A 20,622-nucleotide genomic window follows, 5' to 3' on the forward strand; every position below is an offset into this window, starting at 1 on the left:
GTACAATTGAGGGGCAGCTAGATGGCATAGTGGTGGGGCAGCTAGGTGGCACCGTGGATAGAGCACTAGCCCTAGGGTCAGAAGGATCTGAGTTCAAATCCAGCCTCAGACACTTAATATTTACTGAGTTGTGTGAACTTGGGTAAGTCACTTCGACCCATTATCCCACAAATTAAAAAAAATAGAACTGACCAAATGGAAAAGGAGATGTATAAAACCTAACTGAAGAAAATAAATCTTTAAAAATCAGAACTGAACAAGTGGAAACTAATTATTCTATGAGACATCACAAATCCATCAAACAAAATCAAAAGACTAGAAAAATTGAAGAAAATGTTAAGTACCTCATAGGAAAAAAACAGCTGGCCAGGAAAATGGATCTAAAAGAGATATTTGAGAATTATTGGATGCCCTGAAAGTCACAATGAAAAAAAGAGCCAAGACAATATCTTTCAGGAAATTATCAAGGAAGACTGCCCTGATATCCTAGTTCTAGGGTAAAATAATCCACTAATCACCTTCTGAAAGAGATCCCAAAATGAAAATATCAAACAATATTATAGGCAATTCCAGAATTATCAGATCAAGTAGAAAATTTATATGCCAGAAAGAAATAACTCAAATACCACAGAGGCAGAGTCAGGATTATGTGGAATTTAGCAGCTTCAACATAAAATAATATAATATTTAACAAGACAAAGGAGCTTGAATTACAACCACGAATCAACTACCCAGCAAAAATGAGCTTTATCTTTGGCGGGGGGGGGGGGGGGGGGGGGGGGGGGGGGGTGATGGACATTCCATGAAAAAAAACTTGGAGAAAAAGGGGAAAAGAGAATAGGATAAATCACATCACATGAAGAGGCACAAAGGACCTATTATAGTAGAGGAAAAGAAGGTAGGGATGAGCACTGATTGAATCTTATTTTCATTGGACTCAAAGAGTAGATGTCTTTATATCTATGTAAGTAAGCCTGATCCTGCCTTCTAGCCCTCCCTATATTAATTAAAGCTGGACAGCATCAATCATAAAAGAACCTACTGTCACTAAAAAGCAATAAACAACATTCTTGGGGAACAATCCTTTAGTCAGCTGTTCAGTCATCCAATAGTAGTATAATGCAAACTTTGTGTGTGTGTGTGTGTGTGTGTGTGTGTGTGTGTGTGTGTGTGTGTGTGTGTGTAGCTAAGGATTCCATATGGAATGGAATCAAAAGTCTTATTCAAAGTCCAAGTATATTATATTAACATATCCACATGGCATATAACTGTCACAGAAGGAAATTAATTTTGTAGCACATTTTGTGGAAATAAATTGCCTTTCCTAGATTTTTGAAAATCAACTAATGAAAATATTCTGAATCTTCTCAGACACTAAAGGTAAGCTGATTGAATTTTAATTGCTGCAATCACTGTTGTTCCTTTTTTAAAAGCTGGGTACTATAAATAATGATTTCTGGGCCTCAGACACTTTTTGTCTTATGAGCATTCTCAAAAATAACTAAAAATGGTATTAAAATAACATGTGCAAAATCCCAAAAAAGTATGTCACCAGAATCTGTTCATCTCTATACTTTTTCTTTAAATCTTTTAAACTTTAATATTTTCCCTAAAAAAGGAGGAAGTTATTTATTATTGATTGAAGTTTTTTGTAACTGAGATAATAGCATTTTCTCTGTTCTTTTATAACTCTTAGTCTCTCTGTGTGTGTATGTGTATGTTTATGTGCTGTTTGTTTGCTTTGCTTTCTTTGACTCACTTTGAGAGAATGTGTTCTTTGTATTTCCCTGATTTCTACCTTTGAGATCACTATAGTTTTCAATTTAGTCAAAAGGATTTCTTGCTATCCTTTATGTACCTATCCCTACTGTAATTTATTTTTGAACCCAAAATAGATTTATGAGACATTCAACTATCACAGAATTCTCTGCCTCTTAGAAACTGAAACCTTTACTCTTTCACTGGCTCTCTCCTACTATTGTCTAGGTTTCCTGAGTTTAGCTGTCCTTAAATTTGTTTTCTTTTTCTCTTTTTTTTCTCAAAAGGATCCTAAATTCTTTCATCTTGAGTTCAATCTACTGAAGTTTCAATTCACCTTTAAAAAATCTTCAACTAGGGGGTAGCTAGGTGACACAGTGGATAGAGCACTGGCCCTAGAGTCAGGAGTACCTGAGTTCAAATCCGACCTCAGACACTTAATAATTATCTAGCTGTGTGGCCTTGGGCAAGCCACTTAACCCCATTGCCTTGCAAAAACTTAAAAGAAAAAAAAACTTCAACTAATTCTTCCTTATTAAAAAAAAAGATCATTTATTACTTCCCCTCCTGTGCACAGGTTACCCAAAGATCTAAGGACCTGTGTGGTGAGTAATGTTCTAGCTGAAGTAATGCTAGTTCCAATGAATCCTTTCTTTATAAAATCTTTATAAGACATGAGGTTAAAAAATTACTATGGAATTTTGGTAGATATTGAAATCAAGTTCATTGGTCAGCAGTTTCTAGTCAAACAGCTAAGCAATAAGCATTTATTAAGTATCTATTATACTATAAAGTATAAGCTAAAAAATCAAATTAGCATTTGTTTCCAAGGCTTCCATTATTTGCATATCAAATCAATTCTTCCTTGTTCATCAGAACTAAGTCCTAAATAGCAGTTTCTTTCTCTTTACCTTCTGAGAGATTAAGTTATTGGCAAGTCTAGTCAAGAACTTAAAAGTTATTCTGGTTTTAGCAGAATAAAATTGCCTACAGATATTAAAATAATTGATACTTCTAAACAATTTCTAAACATTGTAATGCTTTAATAATCTGGACATCAGACTTTTGGTACCTCAAATACTCAAAGTAGCACTAAGCTCAAAAATGGAAGAATAAAGGAGAGGACATCTGAGGAAGGCTTTGAATTGAGGGAAAGATTACAAAGGAGAAGATAGGAAAATAAATGGAGAGTTGGATACAACCTCAACAATGTCCCAAAGTGGGGGAATGGCAACATTAGTTTGAAGAAGATTGACTAGTTTATTTGGATTAGAGAGCAGGGTTATTTGAGGGGGAGCAATATGGGAAAAGGCTTGAAAGTCAGATGCAAGCCAAATTATGATTGGTCTAACATACTAAGACTAAGGAATTTGGATAGAAAATTGGTAGCGTTTGAAGGTTTTTTTTGGGGAAGGAGTGCTATCATCAAAACTGAGCTTGAGAACTTTAAAGGTGATGGGTAGGATGTTTGGGAGCAGACCAAAAGCTTGAAGACCTATTAAAGCTTATGGCAATCATCAAGTGAAAAATAATGAGAGCCTCGAATAAACTAATACAGATGACTGAACTGTTTTTTTGTCTGATGGGTGACTGGCATTTCAAAGCAAGGTATGACAACAGAAAGTTAAATACAGAGAGTTAAAAAAAATCATTTACCCATAAAGCCAGACAGAAATTCAAGGCTATTTTTTTAAGAAAATAATTTCTGAATATCAATTGGTCAAATATTTATTATGCACTATATGCCAAGGCTTTGCTAGGCAATGGAAATCTCTGCTCCTGATTAGTTCAAAATGTAATGGAAGAAACAATGTGCAAATAATTATGAATAAACAAGATATTCACTAATTTGGAAATAAGCTAAAGAGAGAAAGCATTAGAATTAAGAGGAATTGGAAAGAATTCCTGTAGAAGGTGGAATTTTAGCTGGGACTTAAAGCAAATCAGGGAAATAAAGAGGCAGAAATGAAGGTAGAGAGAATTTCAGGTCTGGAGAAGAGCCAGTGAGAATGCCTGTAGTCAGAGGATGGGAGGTCTAACTGAAGAAACAGCAAGGAGATCAGTGTTTCTGGATTGCAGAATACAGGGAATGGGAGGAAGGGCAGAAGAGTAAAAGGAGTAAGACCTTGGGGGAAAACAGGTTATAAAAGGCTTTAAACACCAAATAGAAGTTATAGACAACTGTAGAAAACTTAAGACAAAGACTGATTAAGTGACCTGCCCAAGGGCACATAGTAGATAATTATGGTTAGAATTGAACTCATAAGTCTTACTGACTCCAGGCTCAGTACTCTATCTACTGTACCACCTAGCTCTCTCTGATAGTGAGTTAGTAGGAAAGGTATAAAAGAGCTCTTAGAATGAATATGTAGCATGGTTTTGTGATTCTTCTCCCCTTTGGTCCAGCAGCATATGAGAAAGGAGAAAAAGAAGTAAGAGAAAACCAAGGCTGAGAGTAATATGATAAAGGGGCAAAAGGTTTATTAGATGAGGTCAGTGTAGATTTGAACTGGGTTACTGAGTCAAAAAAAGGGAAAAGAGGAAAGTTTAGCTGGTGTAAGGGTGATAACCTAGGATAGAAGTAAGAGATTGAGGGACTGAAGGTTTAAAATGCATGCTTTTAAAGTTTTAAAATGCATTTTAAAACTGCATGCTTATCTGAAAACAAAGCTAGTCTATTTCTACATTCAACTAATAATTATTAAACATCTATGACATAGGTATGAAGGTACTTTCATAAAGATGAAAAGTAGATAGTTTCTGCTATTCGAAAATAGAATTCATCCAGAAGAAGGTGACCTATTGTCTTGTAGTAATTTTGCCTTGTTCCCACTTGCTAATGATATTTCTCAAGGCAAGCAGTGAATTTGTGAAAAAAGGTTAGGAAACCAACCTTGAGTTCTATGTTCAAATTCAATTCTGACTAAAATTCTCTATTGATTACTTGCATATTCTTTACCTCAATTTCTCTATCTGAAAAATGAGGAAATTTATCTTTTTCCTTTTCAGGAATGTTGTAAGAAATGAGTTAATCAATCAGATATTAGATTAAAAAAACTATAGTGAGTCCTATCTCTAATACTATTAAGGAGGGTTCTTATATAATACTAAGGCTTTAAATAACTAGGTCTTTCTAGTAATATAGATCTGAAGTCTTCAAATTTCTTTTAAAACTCTGTATAAACACATATATGTTTACAAATTATGTACACATATATATGTGCACTACTATACTAATAGAAATGTAAAATTATGAGATAAAGATGAAATAACTTAAAAATTTTAAAAAATTTATTTCTGAAGTATTAAAACATCTTTTTATTCCCAAATAAAGAACAATGAAAATTGAATATACTTCATTATTTTTTAAGATCTTTGTTTAACATTTCATGCTAAGCATGACTAAAGGATCTGCTTCTAAATTTTAATATTTTCTTTCTTCATCCCAATGAATTGTCTTGCACATTCTATGGAGTAAGGATACCCCACTTTGAAAATCACTGTTCTTGACCATTAAAAATCTAAAGATATCTGCTTTATTACTCTCTTGACAGCATCTCAGACATGCTATAGTGAATTATGTTTCAGTAACACTCAAGAGGATATAAATTCATTGAGTTATTTCAGGAAAACACGATACATATAAGAAACTTTAAGTCCTGAAGACAAAATGAACTAAATGGAAATGAGCTGGAGTTTATTTCTAGATACTTTAGTCATTCAATTAACTTTTTAACATCTCCATGATATATGAATTCCTCTACCTTATTCACAAGGGTATTAAAAGACTTAATTAATGATTATAATGAGTTTTGAACTCTTGGGATGTGTTGCTAATACAATTTAAAAGTTTCTTCACTCATCTATTGACCTTAATCTTGATCAGCAGTCCTTTTTTCTAAGTTAAGTGCAGCACTCTATAGAAGTCTTGTCATCTTTCATAGCTATTAGCTTTACATGAGAAGTTTCCAATTCATACCAATTTTGAATGAATATCTAAATTAATAAAAATAAGTTTTAATTGCATTTTCACCCAATGACAAGTCACCATAGCAACTAAGAATTGGGGATTCAGTCTAAGCCTCAATAGTATTTCAGACTGCTACTTGTTAATTCTAATCTACTAATTGCTTTCAAGATTGTTGCACCAAGAAATATAGAGAATGGTTCCTGAAGTTTTAATACTAGGTGATTAATAAATATGGAGCATGATTAAAACATCCACTTATGACAGAAAAAGATGGGGAATATAATGAAGTTGAAGGATCACTTTGCCTCTTAAATAAAGAATATTTTAATAGAACGGGCACAAGGAGAAAGTATGGACTTTTGCTAAAATTGATATTGTCATCTGCACTGTTTTCTCTTCCCTCTTCAAGACTTCCACAATGATTTTCTAATCACCCTCACAGGTCAGGACCTTGTCTTCAATTTACTGAGAAAATAGAAGTCATTTGCTGTAAACTCTGTTTTCTCCCCTTCTCTACATCTCACATCTCTAAGACATCATCCTCTATTCTTCCCTCCTTGCTCCAGTCTCTGATGAAGAGAAAGCCCCAATCTTTGCCAAGGTCAAATTCTTGATCCCTATCTTCTATAGCAAATTGTTCCCATAATGATGCCTTCATTCTCTCTACTTCTATATCTCCCAGGCTATCAGTTCCTTCTTGGTACAAACAAAAAATATACTCATCTTAGCTATACTTGAGAAAACAAAAACAAAAATATCTCTTAAACTCTTCCCTCTTGAGATATTGTCCTATATTTCCCATACCCTTTTCAGTCTCCTGGAATAAGATGTTTATATCTGTTGCCTTCCCTCCCATTTATCTTATTCTCTTCACAGATATTTGAAATGTGGAAACTGAAGTTGATCTCTCCAAAGTTAGTGATGATGTTTTTGGCACCATATTGTATGACCTATTCTGTTTTCATTCTTCTAGACTGCTTTGTAGAATTGAACACCACTGACTTATCCTTTCCTCTTAATTGCTTTCTTGTCTTGGGGTTTTTAATGACTATACTCTTTTAGTGTTCGACCTACTTGGCTCTTCCTCAGTCACCATTCATTTAAAACACTCCAACAGTGGCTATTCTAATCTGTTTCCTTTTCTCTTTCTACATTTTCTCTTTTGGTGACTCCATTAGTTCATATGGCTATTATCTTTATGATTATGATTCTCATATCTACCCAATTTTAATCTCTCTCCTGAGTTCCATATTGGGAAATACTTATTGGGAAGTTTGAACTGAATATCCCATAGGCACATTAAGCTCAACATGTGCAAAACAAAACTGTCTTCCCCCAAACCAACTCCCTTTCCAAACCTCCCTATTTCTGGAAAGAGAAGCATCATCCTTAAAGTCACTCAAATATGCAGCTTTGGCATCAGTCTCACCTCCTCATTCTCCCTCACTCCATTTATCCAATTAGCTGATTGATGACACAATGGACACAGCACTAGACATGGAGTCAGGAAGACTTGAGTTCAAATTTAGCCTTATACATTTACTGACTGAGTGATCCTGAGCAAATCACTAAGTGTCTATTTGTCTCAGGTTCCTCATCTGTCAAAAAGAGAAAAATAATGGCACATACCTCACAGAAGTATTGTGAGGATAAAATGTGATATTTGTAAAGTGCTCTGCAAACCTTAGAGTTCTATACCTATTAACTCCTATTAAATTTTGTCTTTTCTATCTATTGATTCTGTTCTCTCTACTCACATGGCTGCCACACAAATATAGTCTTCATGATCTCTTGCGTGGTTTATTATAATAGTTTCCCAATTGTTATCCAAAAACCTTAAATATTTCCTTACTCCAAACTACTCTCCACAAAACTGCCAAAAAGATTTTTATAAAGTGCAGCTCTGACTATTCCACTCTCCAACTTCATTCATTTGGAAGGCTCTCTCTTATTTCCAGGAGCACATATACATCCTCTGTTTGGAACTTAAAGTTCTTCACAACATAACCCGACTACTCTTCCAGACTTACTACATATTACCCGCCTTCATACACACTGTGATTCAGCTAAACTGGTCTTGTCATTGCTCCTTAGCCACATCACTTCCTCTTTCATTTTTGCTCTTTTTACATAGGCTAGCTCACATTTCTGGACTGCACTCCCTCCTCACTTTGTCTTTTTAGGATTTCTAGTTTTCTTTAAAGCTCAGCTCAACTTCTACTTTATACATGAAACCCATCCTAATTCCCTTAGATGCTATTACTCATCCCATCCAAATTATGTTGTCTCTTGTATACCTCTTTCATATGCACATATTTTTCACAACTAAACTATAAGCTCCTCAAAGGAAGAAATTATTTCATTTTATTTATGTATGCCCTGTACATTGCAGTCTCTGATACAGAGAAGGCACTGATAAAAATGTTTGTTGATTGGTGTACTCAATTATCTATGTAAAATTCTTCAAACTATCTAATTTCATAAGTTAAACTGTATTCTGACTCACTTTAAAACTAGTTTCCATATAATTGAATGCAACAGTCATGGAATACTGTTCTGAACAATGTGAATTTGAAGTTAACCCCGTCACATCTCTCCTTTTTTTATTTAGAGGTCAGTTATTCAAAGTTTAGGTATTTGGAAGACAGCTCAAATCAAGAAAGAAATCCAAAAAGTTCCTTTGGGAGCCGAAATATATTTCACAAAATTCATATACTACATGAATACTTTACTCTTCCCCCAAAACTAAATTAGTCTTATTTTAAATGTAATTCAGACACACTTGGCATTCTATCTTCTCAGACCATTGCAAGTAAATTTGATTCTTTGGTTACCTAGCTTATAGGGAATTGGAAGCAGAACATTACTCAAGGAGAATCAATGACTGACTGACAATGAATGAAAAACATTTATTAAGTGCTTGTTCTGTTTGTTCTTAAGGAACTCACATTCTAATTGAGGGAATCAATATAAATTGCTGCTTTGTTGTTCATTTTAGTCATGTCAGACTCTTTGTGATCCCACTTAGATTTTTCTTGGCAAAGATACTGGACTGGTTTGCGGTTTCCTTTTTTGTGATCACTTTACAGATGAGGAAACCGAGGCTTGCTTGCCTCAGTTAAATGATTTGTCCAGTTACATACACTGCTAGCAAGTTTCTGAGGCTAGATCTGAATTCAGGAAGATGAGACTTGTTGACTCCAGGTCCACTGCTCTGGGCACTACGAAACCCCCTAGCTGCATTGAAGCTGCATGGTGCATGGATGGTCCTTATGCTGTAACACTGGCAGGTCAGATGGTGATACCAAAAAGTCTGGAGGCCAGAGTAGATTTAAGATCAAGTGTGGGGAGATGCTAGAGGCAAATAGGATGACAGTAACTCAAAGTGACAGCTGACAGTAAATGACAGCAATTCTAAGAGGTTTGGCTTTCTGTTACTCAGAATAAGAGCTATTTTTAGTGAGCAAAAATTCTCATTTTTACAGGCTTCAGTGGTTTTAAGGTTCTTAAATATAACTCTTAATCAATTCAAGGAAAGATAAGAATTACAGTAGTCACCCACAAAATAAACCCAAGATTCTTTTGGATTATAATTGACCTATATTCAAATTCAACATTTTATTTTGCTGTATTCTTGAGGTCCTAAAAACTGATGTCTAACTAAAATGTGACTTTTGTCCTGTACTTCAAAAGTCAATTCTATCTGAATTTAAATAGGCAGCCATTCTGTAGTTCAAGGATTTATAGTATATATATTCTTCTTGAAAGGCTCAAGTTTTTTCCGGGACTTATTATCATATACAAATCAAATGTTAAAAATCACACAAACTCTTAGGAGAAGAAATAAACTCCCATATTTTAGTATTTTCTCTGATTAATTTCTTGAGGACTGTTTTATATGTTTTTGGGAATATTACAACATAATCCATGAAGATCTTTAATAGTCTTAGAAAGTCAAATATAATTGTGGAAAAAAAGAAATATTTAAAATATTTGGTCACATTACCTCAATACAGATATGATGCATTCCTCCAGCCTCGTTTTTCTTCAGAAAGCCTTCAATTGGACTTTGGTTTCCCAGTGGATGCAGTAATTCAAGTTTGGTATTTCCAAGTTCCACAAAAACAACAGAAACACCATGTTCAGGAACAGGGACCACTTCACTTACCTTGGCCCCTAGCATATTCTTATAAAAAGACTTGGCCATCTTCAAGTCAGGTACTGCAATTGCTACATGATTTAATCGACCTAGATTCCACAAGGTTCCTGGAACATTCTGAGATAAATCGTGTGACTGTGAAAAAGTTCTTACTATTGGAGTGAGAAGTTGTGGCCTGATGAAAGACCCTGTAAAATTGAATAACAATGGTATAATTCATTTGAAGATCAATGTACATCTTTCCTACTATTAAGAAAAATCTAAATATGTATATTCATTCTACTATCATTATTTTTAACAGAAATATAAAATTAAGAGGAATTGTTGCTATTTTCTATGTATAGCTAACATTTTTCTGAAATTGCAGAAAAGGTAAATGAAGAATTCTCAGCATGAATGTTTAGCTCTATTACAAATAACTATTATTATTATGGAAAAGTTAATTTAAAGCTTCACTGAACACTGAAGACCAGTAAAAAGAAGATACATTTCATAATCATTTGTACTTCTTAATAGAATTTAAAAGATAATCATATATTTAAATCAGCAGTATTTTGGTCATCCATTAATCCTACTCTAATGCATTAGTGTGGTGTTAACCCTGGTTTGAATGGATCTTAATTTCAATGGTATAGGGAACTCCCAGAAAAGAAAAACCTTCTATCAATGAGGTCTTTGTTCTACAGGTTATATAGTTTACTAGGTGTCCTGAGAGCTTAAATGATTTGCTCAGAAGCTTAGAAGCTTGAATTTGTTTCTTAAGTCATTTCATCTTTCACTTGTCATAGCATCCAAGGAACTTGAACCCAGGTATTTCCAATTGAGGTTGGTCCTCTATCCGTTATGCCACACTGCCAGTATGTATTGAGAGAAATGGGGCAGTGAGGCGATGCAGTGGATAAAGTCCTGGGCTTGGAATAAGGAAGTCTCATCTTTATGACTTCAAATCCTGTCTCAGATACTTATTAGCTGTGTGATTCTGGGCAAGTCACTTAACCCTATTTGCCTTACTTCCTCATTTATAAAATGAGTTGGAGAAGGAATTATAAACACTCTAGTAACTTTGCCAAGAAAACCCTAAATGGGTTCATGAGGAGTTGGACAAGACTTCCGGTCAAAGATGGCAGAGAGGACAGGTACTGCATTAAGTGCTCCCTATGTCCCCTCGAAAATAACATGAAAGAAACCTTTTAACAGAAACTCAATCAACAAAACCCAGAAAAAGAAGCTAGGAGAAGAACACCTAACAACAAGGTCTGTCTCAGGGGAACCTGGGTGAACCAGGGGAGGAGACCAGAAGGTCAGTGTAGGGACAGCAGTGGAGGGGAAGTCAAAGGACTAGCATTATCTGCAGAGACTGGTGAGAGACCCTAGCAGCAGAGACTTTGGTTAGAAGCAGGTAGAGAAGCAACTTTAGCAGCAGTCTTTAGCCAGGGGGAGGGGAAGTCTGCATGCCTGGAAATCCAGCTCAGTGAGGGACCTGAGCTCCATACTTTTGGAGCACTCTTCCAGGAACAAACAGTAGCCCCACCCCAATCCCCTCAGGCACAGGTGTGGACTAAGGAGCACACTGGGCTAAAGGAAGATTGGTCTCCAGCCCACAGTTCAAGGTCAACTCAGACCCTGCTGCCCCTCCTCCCTCCCTCCAAGATTGGGAGAGGGCTTCAATCACTCCAGAGAAAGACACCCCCCCCCCCCCCCCCCAGAAAGACTTCCTTGAAGAAATCAGGAAGGAGCTTAAAAAATCAATTGGAAAAGCTGGGGAAACAAACTCAAGAGAAAATTAACACATTGCAAGAGAAAATTAACATCTCGCAATAGTCAAACAAAACATTGGAAAATACAATTGGACAAATACAAAATGAGAATTCTCTCAAATCCTCAATTAGGCAAATGCAAAAAGAAAGCAATTCTCTCAAAACTACACCTGGGCAAATGGAAAACTTCAAAAATAGAATCAATAAACTGGGAAAGGTGTTGCAAAAGGTAAATGAAGAAAATTCTTCTCTAAAAAAAAGAATGGAATCTGTGGAAACTAATGACTTCATGAGACAACAAGATTCTGTTAAACAAAACCAAAAGATAGAAAAAAATAGAAGAAAATGTAAAATACCTTATCAGCAAAACTACTGACCTCAAGAACTGATCAAGAAGAGACAATCTGAGAATTATGGAACTCACTGAAAACATTGAAGAGAAAAAAAGCCTGGACTTAATATTACAGGATTTAGTGATGGAAAACTGCCCTGTTATCATGGAACCAGAGGGCAAAACAGTTATTGAAAGAATACATCAATCCCCTGTGGAAAGAGATGCTAAAATGAAAACGCCAAGAAATATTGTGGTCAAAGTTCAGAATTATCAGATAAAAGTGAAAATCCTACAAGCAGCCAGAAACAGTAAGGATTATGCAGGACCTGGCAGCATCAACATTAAAGGATTGAAGGGTCTGGAATGAGATAATCCAAAGAGCAATGGGAATGCAGCCAAGAATCCACTATCTGGCAAAGCTAAGCCTTCTCTTCCAGGGGAAAAGATGGACATTTAATGACCTGGGAGATTTCCAGCATTTCCTGATGAATAGAGCTAAATAGAAAATTTGGACATCAAACAAGAGGCTCAAGAGACACATGAAAAGGTTAAAGGGGGGGGGGGGGGGGTAAAAGAAAAAACTGCTATCCAATAAGATGAAACTGGCTATATCCCCACTTGGGAGAAAGATTCTCATAACTTGAGAATTGTAACTCAAACAGAGAGAATATACCTATCCAGAAGTGATGGACACTCATGACTTGTCTGTGAAACTGCTATCCAATAAGATGAAACTGGCTTTATCCCTACCTGGGAGAAAGACTCTAATAACTCTTGAGAATTATAACTCTATTAGAGAATATACTTAGCCAGAAGTGATGGACACTCATAAGTTTTCTGTGACTCAAATAGAATGATTTAAAAACAATAAAAAGGGGGACAGTGATGAGACAGGAGGATGGAGGAGACAATGGGGTAAATCACATTATATTAAGAGGTATAAAAGACCTGTTGCAATAGAGGGGAAGAAAGGAGGAGGTTAGAACTACCTGAATCTTCTCATCAGACTTGGCTTAAAGTTAACTTAGACACACTCAGTTAAGAAACTTATCTTACCTTTCAAGTATTAAAAGGGGAAAAGGGGGAAAGGGGATGGGAAGGGGGAGAAAAGGGGGAACTAACAGAAGGGAAGGAAGAAGGGGAAAGGGGAAAGAAAGGGGAGGGGGAGTTGATATAGGAGGGCAAACACACTGAGGTGGCAGTATTCAGAAATATTTCTAATAGAAACCAGGAGGGATGGGAATTCAGGGAAGCATGGAAGGATTTGCAAGAATTGATGCTAAGTGAGATGAGCAGAACCAAAGAAACATTGCACATCCTGACAGTGGTGTGGGGAAGATGGACTTGCTCATTCCATCAGTGCAACAATTAGGGACAATTTGGGGCTGTCTGCAATGGAGAATACCATCTATATCCAAAGAAAGAATTGTGGAATTTAAACAAAGGCCAAAGACTATTACCTTTCATTTTTTTTTTAAATTATCTTATTATATAATTTTCCAATCTCTTATACTTTATTTTTCTTCCTTAAGGATATGATTTTTCTCTCATCACATTCAGTTTAGATAAATGTATAGCATGGAAACAATGTAAAGACTAACACACTGCCTTCTGTGTGTGGGGTGAGAGGACGGAAGTGAGATTAGGGGAAAAATTGTAAAACTCAAAATAAATAAAATCTTTAAAATTAAAAAAAAAGAGTTGGACGTGTTTGAAATGATGCAATATGATTTAGAGAATTAAAACATGAAGTAGTAGTGGGGATTGAGAGAACCATACTGGCTTCATCTTTTTTTTTTTCTTGCAAGACAATGGGGTTAACTGACTTGCCCAAGGCCACACAGCTAGGTAATTATTATGTGTCTGAGACTAGATTTGAACTCAGGTGCTCCTGACTCCAGGGTTGGTGCTCTATCCATTGTGTCCCTGACTTCATCTTTTAATGAAATTTTGAAGCTAGTTCAGTTCCCTTTATATTTAACTATGGGGTGAGTTCAATTTCTGTCTTGTGAGAAGACTTTATTCAAAACTGTGAGAAAACATTATTGCATTGTTTGAACCTAGCCTTGCATAGCTAGGAAGGTGGACTGCCTCTCCCTGTTGCTTAACTAAGGGTCTCTGGAAACCCAGTTAGATCCAAAGAGTGAGGCAAGGAGTTTTCATTTCAAGTAACCCATAAGTCTTATCTCAAAACTGGGTCCATCTTCATCAGTAAGTTATGTTTCAATGCTCCTTTGATTGAATACAGAGAGGGGGAGAACACATCTCTTTCTAATTTCTGGGAATTGGGCCTGTTTGCTTCCCCCCACTCTGGAAAGTCTCTAATCTTTCCTTCAATTAGAAATATTACCTAATTTTGCATCGGGGGGGTCTTTTAATTAATTGGTCTTATTTGATGGTTTTGAATATATAAAAAAATTTGTCTTTCCCTGTATTCAGGGTCCAGCACCAAAGCTGAGGAAATCTGGTCCTGATTTGTTATGTAATTGCTTAATAAATCAATATGTTCAGAAACTTGAACTTTTCTTTCCTCAATCATTTCATCTTTGATTTGCCATAGTATACAAGAAGGGATTTAAACACAGGTATTCTTGACTAAGGCTGGACCTCTATCCATTATACCACATAGCAGGCCAATATGGTTTGCTAAAAGCAACTATCAGAATCCAAATTCTGCCTGGTCCTTGCAAACTGGAAAGATTTTCAGTATGGCTCGGTGATAGTATATCTGATGTCCAGTGAGGAGTCCAGTGAAATCCAGGTTGACTACAGTGTGATTAATCTGATAGCTAGGCTAACTCTTACAGACTAAGTATTAAATTGTGCATATGCTTCGATCCCTGGAGAGAATGGCCACAACAACAAAATTATCAATCCTTAAAGTATATCACATTTCATCAACAGGTAATAAGGTATAGAATAAGAAGAGTGAAGGATAAAGCCTAATAAGTTAAATTTAAACTAACAATAACCATATATATTGAAGCAACCTCTTTTCCTAAGAAACAATTTTACTTTTCTCAAATTCTATGGTTATACTCATTAAAATGAATACTCTTCAGCAATATAAAAAAAATCTGTTTTATCTATAGAAAATTAAATTGGAAAAATAGTGAAGTGAGAAAAAAAACAAAATTTAAACTGAAGATCATAGGAAACACTAAAACTACTTACAAGAATTTCCTCTATGATAGCAGTTATTTTTATTCCACTCTTATTCCTCCTATTAAAGGATAAAGGATAGAAATGTGCAGCTAGCTGTGGGACAATTGAACACCTATCTTTGAGATAATTATGCAACTTAATGATCAAAACAGACTTTCAGGACAGCTTTAGAGCTAGAAGGGACTTTATATATCAGTTAGTAAATGCCAGATGAACCAAAACTGATGCCCAGAAAGATTGTGATATTACAAAGATCACAAAGGCTGAAAGTAGCAGAGATGGTATTCAAAAATCCATTTCTTTTTCTTCAAATCCAATATCTTTTGAGTGTTTCTGAAACACTTCCTCAGCTATTTGTTACTGAGGTTTGTTGTTAATTATCAAGTGTTAAAAAAATTTTCATTATCACATAAAGAAAACAATCTAAGATTAGAATTTTTGATAATATAAAGTTCAAGTATGATCTAGATCAGGGCTGTCCAAAATGCTGCCTGAAGTGTGATTTTTTTGCCACTTGCCTTTGAGTTTACTAAATGCTTTTAGTAAATGAAGCCAAGCTACACCAGAGCTCTCACTAAAATGACAAACCAAAATATATTGCCTATTATTTCAATAAAAACTTTAAAAAATAAGGTTGGACAGCTCTGATCTAGATTATAAAACCTCAATTTATGTAAAAGCAAAAAATTTAGCCCCAGAAAAGATTAGCCAACACTGATTTGTCGCTAGCTCTTAAAGAAAATCACTCTGATAGTCTATACAAAGTTACTTTTTTTTAAACTACATTTTGGTAAAATTTCAGGTCACAGGGAATTTAATGGCCCTAGAGTTGAATTCGTTTGTCTTAATAACATTGTACAATGGAACTTCAAGGCTAAAAAAGGCACTGAAACAGAATGGGGTTTTTCTTACATTCCATACTATGTTCTATAATTACTGAATTACCCAGAAGACAATCATAATGGTCTTCATGTAGAGAGAGCATATAACATAGCCAGTTCCCAAGGACAATGGCCTGATGAAACCCTAGTGAACTGGAGATTTAAAATCAGTCTTACAAATATGGGGATATATCCAATCAAGCTGATATTTTAAACCACTACATTATTCTATGGAAGATCACATGAATTATAAATTTATCTTTTAATATTTATATCAAAGGAATAGTAAAATGGTAAGCTAGCATGCAGTGAGGATAGGATAATGTGCAGTATTATCTGTAATGGCTACAAAATTGGCTCATGGGAGCAATGGACTGGTAAAAGTTCTTTTTTTAACTTAGTAGTTTCAAAAATTGCTTGTATTTGCATCTCCCTAGTTGCCTTGCCTCTTCACTTAATGTTAGTCACAAGTGGTACTAAAAATCTAGTTTGTATAAGAATCATTATAATACATACATACATGATTGAATTAATTCTAAATGATTCCTTCCTTTACAAATTCTTGCACACTGATGTTTGACTTAATCATATACTAATTTCTATGGCAATTTTGTATGAGAGGCAGCATGATGGCAAATTGGACCTGGTGCTAGGCCTGGGTTAAGTTATTCATACCATAGCAAAAAAAAGTCCTGTGCTTGGAGCTATAAATTAGTCAGACCAACAATAGCTGTGATTAGTAAGAGTCAAGATTAGGATTTCTTATTAGATAGGGGAATGAACACATTTATTTTAAAAAATAAGACAATTCTGGAACAGGAGGGAAGATCTGGAGGGGGATAAAGGACATATGGCAACAGAATATTGAGCATTTGAAGGAGGAAGAAGAGGTAAGGCAAAGGGTTCAAGATGGGAAGTCAAGATACATTTGTAGTTTTACTTAACGCTGTGGTGGTAGTCTTCTATTGAAAATCAACTCATATGGTGCCTGTGGATGCCAATGCCTGAGTTAAGATTTAAAACTAATTTAGAAGACTGCCAACCTCAGCCTCACCTAGGGTGGCTCAGCTCTCCACTTTCAGCTCTCTATTTTCTTATCAAAACAATAGTTGCTCCTCTGCTTGGAGGAGTTAAAGAAAAAGGAAAGGAAAAAGAAAAAGAAATGCACAATCCTTTATTCCACAGATATTTATTAAATGTTATGTCCAAAGCAGTGCCCTTAATGCCAATGAAGTATAGAAAGATCACCTGAGATACAGTTTATATATCCCAAATATAGTCCAATAAAAAGGTTAAAAGTGATAGGTGAATTCAGAGGAAGAGTTTCTTAGCTGGGATGAGCAAAGACATTTCACAGATGTATGAGTTAGATATTGAAAGATGAGCAGGAATAACATGTATGGCGCTGGCAGGGAAGGGCATTTTAGAGAGCAAATATGAGGAAATGTCTGGAGAAATAGGGTAAAAGCTAAAACAATATTAAGACCCTCTTAGCTGAAGTTTGGTTGAGTTAAGTGAAGAGAATGGAAAAACAGGTCTCCACTTCTCCTCCCTTCATGCTTTTCAATTCCTCTGCAAAATAGATTCTGACCTTGTAATTATTTTAAAATGCTCTTTTTCAAAGCTTTCAATGATTCTTTACTGGTTCTAGTGGACAGACCTTTCTCAGTCTTCTGTCTTCTTGGTTCTCTGTATAGCATTAAATACTCTCTCCTACCTGGGTTTTTGTGATGCTCTCCTCTCTTGGGTCTGCTCCTGTCTGATCACTTTTCACTTTCTTTTCCAGGATCATCTAATTGTGAATGTAACCCAAGGTTTGATCCTGGGGCCTAATTTCTCTCAGTGACATCTTTGTGCTGATACCCTCAGATCCATCTAAAGATCTAGCCATAATCTCTCTCTCTCTCTCTCTCTCTCTCTCTCTCTCTCTCTCTCTCTCTCTCTCCCTCCCCCCTGCCCCTTTTTGGTTTTTGCAAGGCAAGGTTAAGTGATTTGCCCAAGGTCACATAGCTAAGTATTAAATGTCTGAGGCAAAATTTGAACTCAGGTCCTCCTGACTCCAGGAAGGAGTCACATCCACTGCATCACTTAGCTCCCCCAAGTCATAGTCTCTTGAGCTTCAGTCCCATATCACTAACTTCTTACTGATCATTATGAATTGGATATCTCAAAATCAATTATGTTCAATACCTTTCCCCCAAATACCTCACTATTTTCCAATCTCCCTATTTATTATTGAGGGTATAATCATCTTTCTAATGACCCAGGACTACAACTAGGAGGTCATCTTTGACTCCTTACCCTTCCTTGACCCATATACCCAATCAACTGAAAAACTTTGCGATGTCTATCCTCACATCCTTGAACAAGACTCCCTTTTCCTACTTAGGACCTTGTTCAGATATTCATTTCCTTTTTCCTGGACTCTTGCAATACCCTAACTGGTCTCTCCCTACCTCAAAATATTTTATACACAGGGCAGATTTGACTGTATTAGCTCTGAACTCAACAAATCCAATTTCTCTCTATTACCTCCAGGATCAAATATAAATTCTTCTGCTTGGCATTTAAGGTGCCTTCCCATCAGGACTTTTTCAATTTCTCCAATCTCTTTGCATAGTACTCTCCTTCATGAAATCTATAATCCAACCATACTAACTCCCTTGTTATTACTTACAGAATATTTCTTCTACTCTTTCTAGGCTTTATAATTATTGTCCCTCATGCTCTCCCTCCTCATACCTACCTGCTGGTATCACTAGTTTCCCTCAAGACTTAGCATATGGACAACTTTCCAGATTCTAGTCCTGCTAGCTGTTAATGTCTTTCCATTCAAGGTTGCCTTGGATGTGCTTTGCTTGTGTTTAATATATACCTATGTGTTGTTTTCTTTCCAGTGTAAGGTACTTGAGTGATTGTTTGGATTATTGTATCCCAGGGATTACCATAATTCTAGATTGTTTAACAAATTTCGGATTGATTGAAAGGAGGTTTGGCAAAGTCAAACACACACACACACACACACACACAAACACACACACAAACAGAGACACAGCGCCTACCTTGAAGGCCAGGCTAAGCATGACCTTTATTCAAAAGGAGTTGCCTTTGAAGAACTGCTTTATGAAGATTAATTAAGCAGTATTTGGCAGAACTACTTAGAAAGATAAATTAGGAAGCAGTTATTAGATCTAAGTTCTTTGAGAGCAGGGACTGTTGTCTTTCTTTTTATCCCAAGGGCTTAGCATAGTGGGGCAGTCAGGTGGTACCCTGGAAAAAGTGCTAGACCTGAAATTAAGAAGACTCATTTCCCAAATTCAGACTCTTACTACCTGTGTGACCCTGGGTAAGTGATTTAACCCTGTTTCCTTCAGTTTCCTCATATCAGCACCTTAGCTTTTAAGAGTTGTTGTGAGGATCAAATAAGATAATCATTGAAAAACACTTAGAAAAGGGTCTATGAACGTTGGTACTATTATAAGTGTCTAAAAAGGCAGTATATTCACCATCATTATGGGACATAATCATAAGTCATTGTGGATGCTTCATCAACTTTGGATCTGAGTCTTTTACTACTTTATGGTAATTGAGCTAAAACTGATGATTTCTCTTATTGATGTTTATGTTTATGTTTTTATTTTTATTTTTTATTTTTTTTTTGCAGGGCAATGGGGTTAAGTGGCTTGCCTTAGGGCACACAGCTAGGCAATTATTAAGTGTCTGAGGCCAGATTTGAACTTAGGTACTCCTGACTCCAGGGCTCTGTCCACTGAGCTTATTGAAGTTTAAAAGAAACGAGTCATTTAGGACAATCCGGTTTGGAGTGAAAGAACTTCTCTTGCCTTCTTTCATGCCCTTTCCCCGACTTGCTTAATCTCCATGCCCTCTGGAAATAGCACCTGCCCGGTGAGTCCTCCACAGGGCAGAACGTCCTCTCCAGGAGTTGGGGCGCCTTTGTCTCCAAATCATTTCCTCTTTCCCTAATCCCCCCCCCCCCCGCCTCGAAATCCCACGTCGGTCCAGGCTTGCTGAAAGCTGATAAAGTACTTTAAACTGGTTCCGTTTCCCGGAGCGGTGGCACAGCGCCCCCGACGCCCTTGGGTGGGTTAGGGGGCACCTTGCTCACTACGTGGCAGTCGGAGGTCCTGGGTTCAAATTTAGCCTCTTAGCAATTACCACGTGCGTGCCCGGGGCCTGCTCACAATCTTGGCGCCTCAGTTTACCCATCTGTCAAATGGAAAAGACTGGAGAATCCCTACGGTCTCTTCCGGCTCTAAGCCTCTCCCTGCCCCCGAAGCGGCGCCCAGAAGCTCCTCAGCCTCCGGCCGGGAGGCCCACCCGCACCTGCCCGGGGGTAGTCACCTGCACCCGGGGCCGCAGCTGCCAGCCGCCGCACCGCCTTCTGCACATGCTCCATCTTCCAAATGCCGAGCTCGGCTTGGGGGAGGCGGTGGCTCACGCGCGGCCACCGGATTGGCCACCGGATTGGGGGAGGGGGCGTGCCACGGGAGCCACGACTGCTTCGATTGGTCGACCGGTGACCACGAGGAGGCAAGGCCAGCCGTCTGATAGGCCGAGGCGAGGGTTTTCAACTCCAA

The 20,622-nt window shown here is 36.8% G+C and overlaps 1 protein-coding gene across 1 annotated transcript in view; it reads right to left on the reverse strand.

The window, feature by feature from the left end:
• MCEE (methylmalonyl-CoA epimerase) overlaps window positions 1-20,609 on the reverse strand; it is a 40,777-nt gene extending 20,168 nt beyond the window's left edge. Inside the window, exons 1-2 of the mRNA XM_074234257.1 lie at window positions 20,387-20,609; window positions 9,735-10,075 (exon numbers count right to left, since the gene is read on the reverse strand). Of these exons, the coding sequence (XP_074090358.1) occupies window positions 9,735-10,075; window positions 20,387-20,441 (396 nt within the window). The 5' untranslated portion in view covers window positions 20,442-20,609. The remainder of the gene's footprint in view (window positions 1-9,734; window positions 10,076-20,386) is intronic.
• Window positions 20,610-20,622: the final 13 nt, after the last annotated feature.

Source organism: Macrotis lagotis, chromosome 4, assembly GCF_037893015.1.
Source record: "Macrotis lagotis isolate mMagLag1 chromosome 4, bilby.v1.9.chrom.fasta, whole genome shotgun sequence".
Lineage (NCBI taxonomy): Eukaryota > Metazoa > Chordata > Mammalia > Peramelemorphia > Peramelidae > Macrotis > Macrotis lagotis.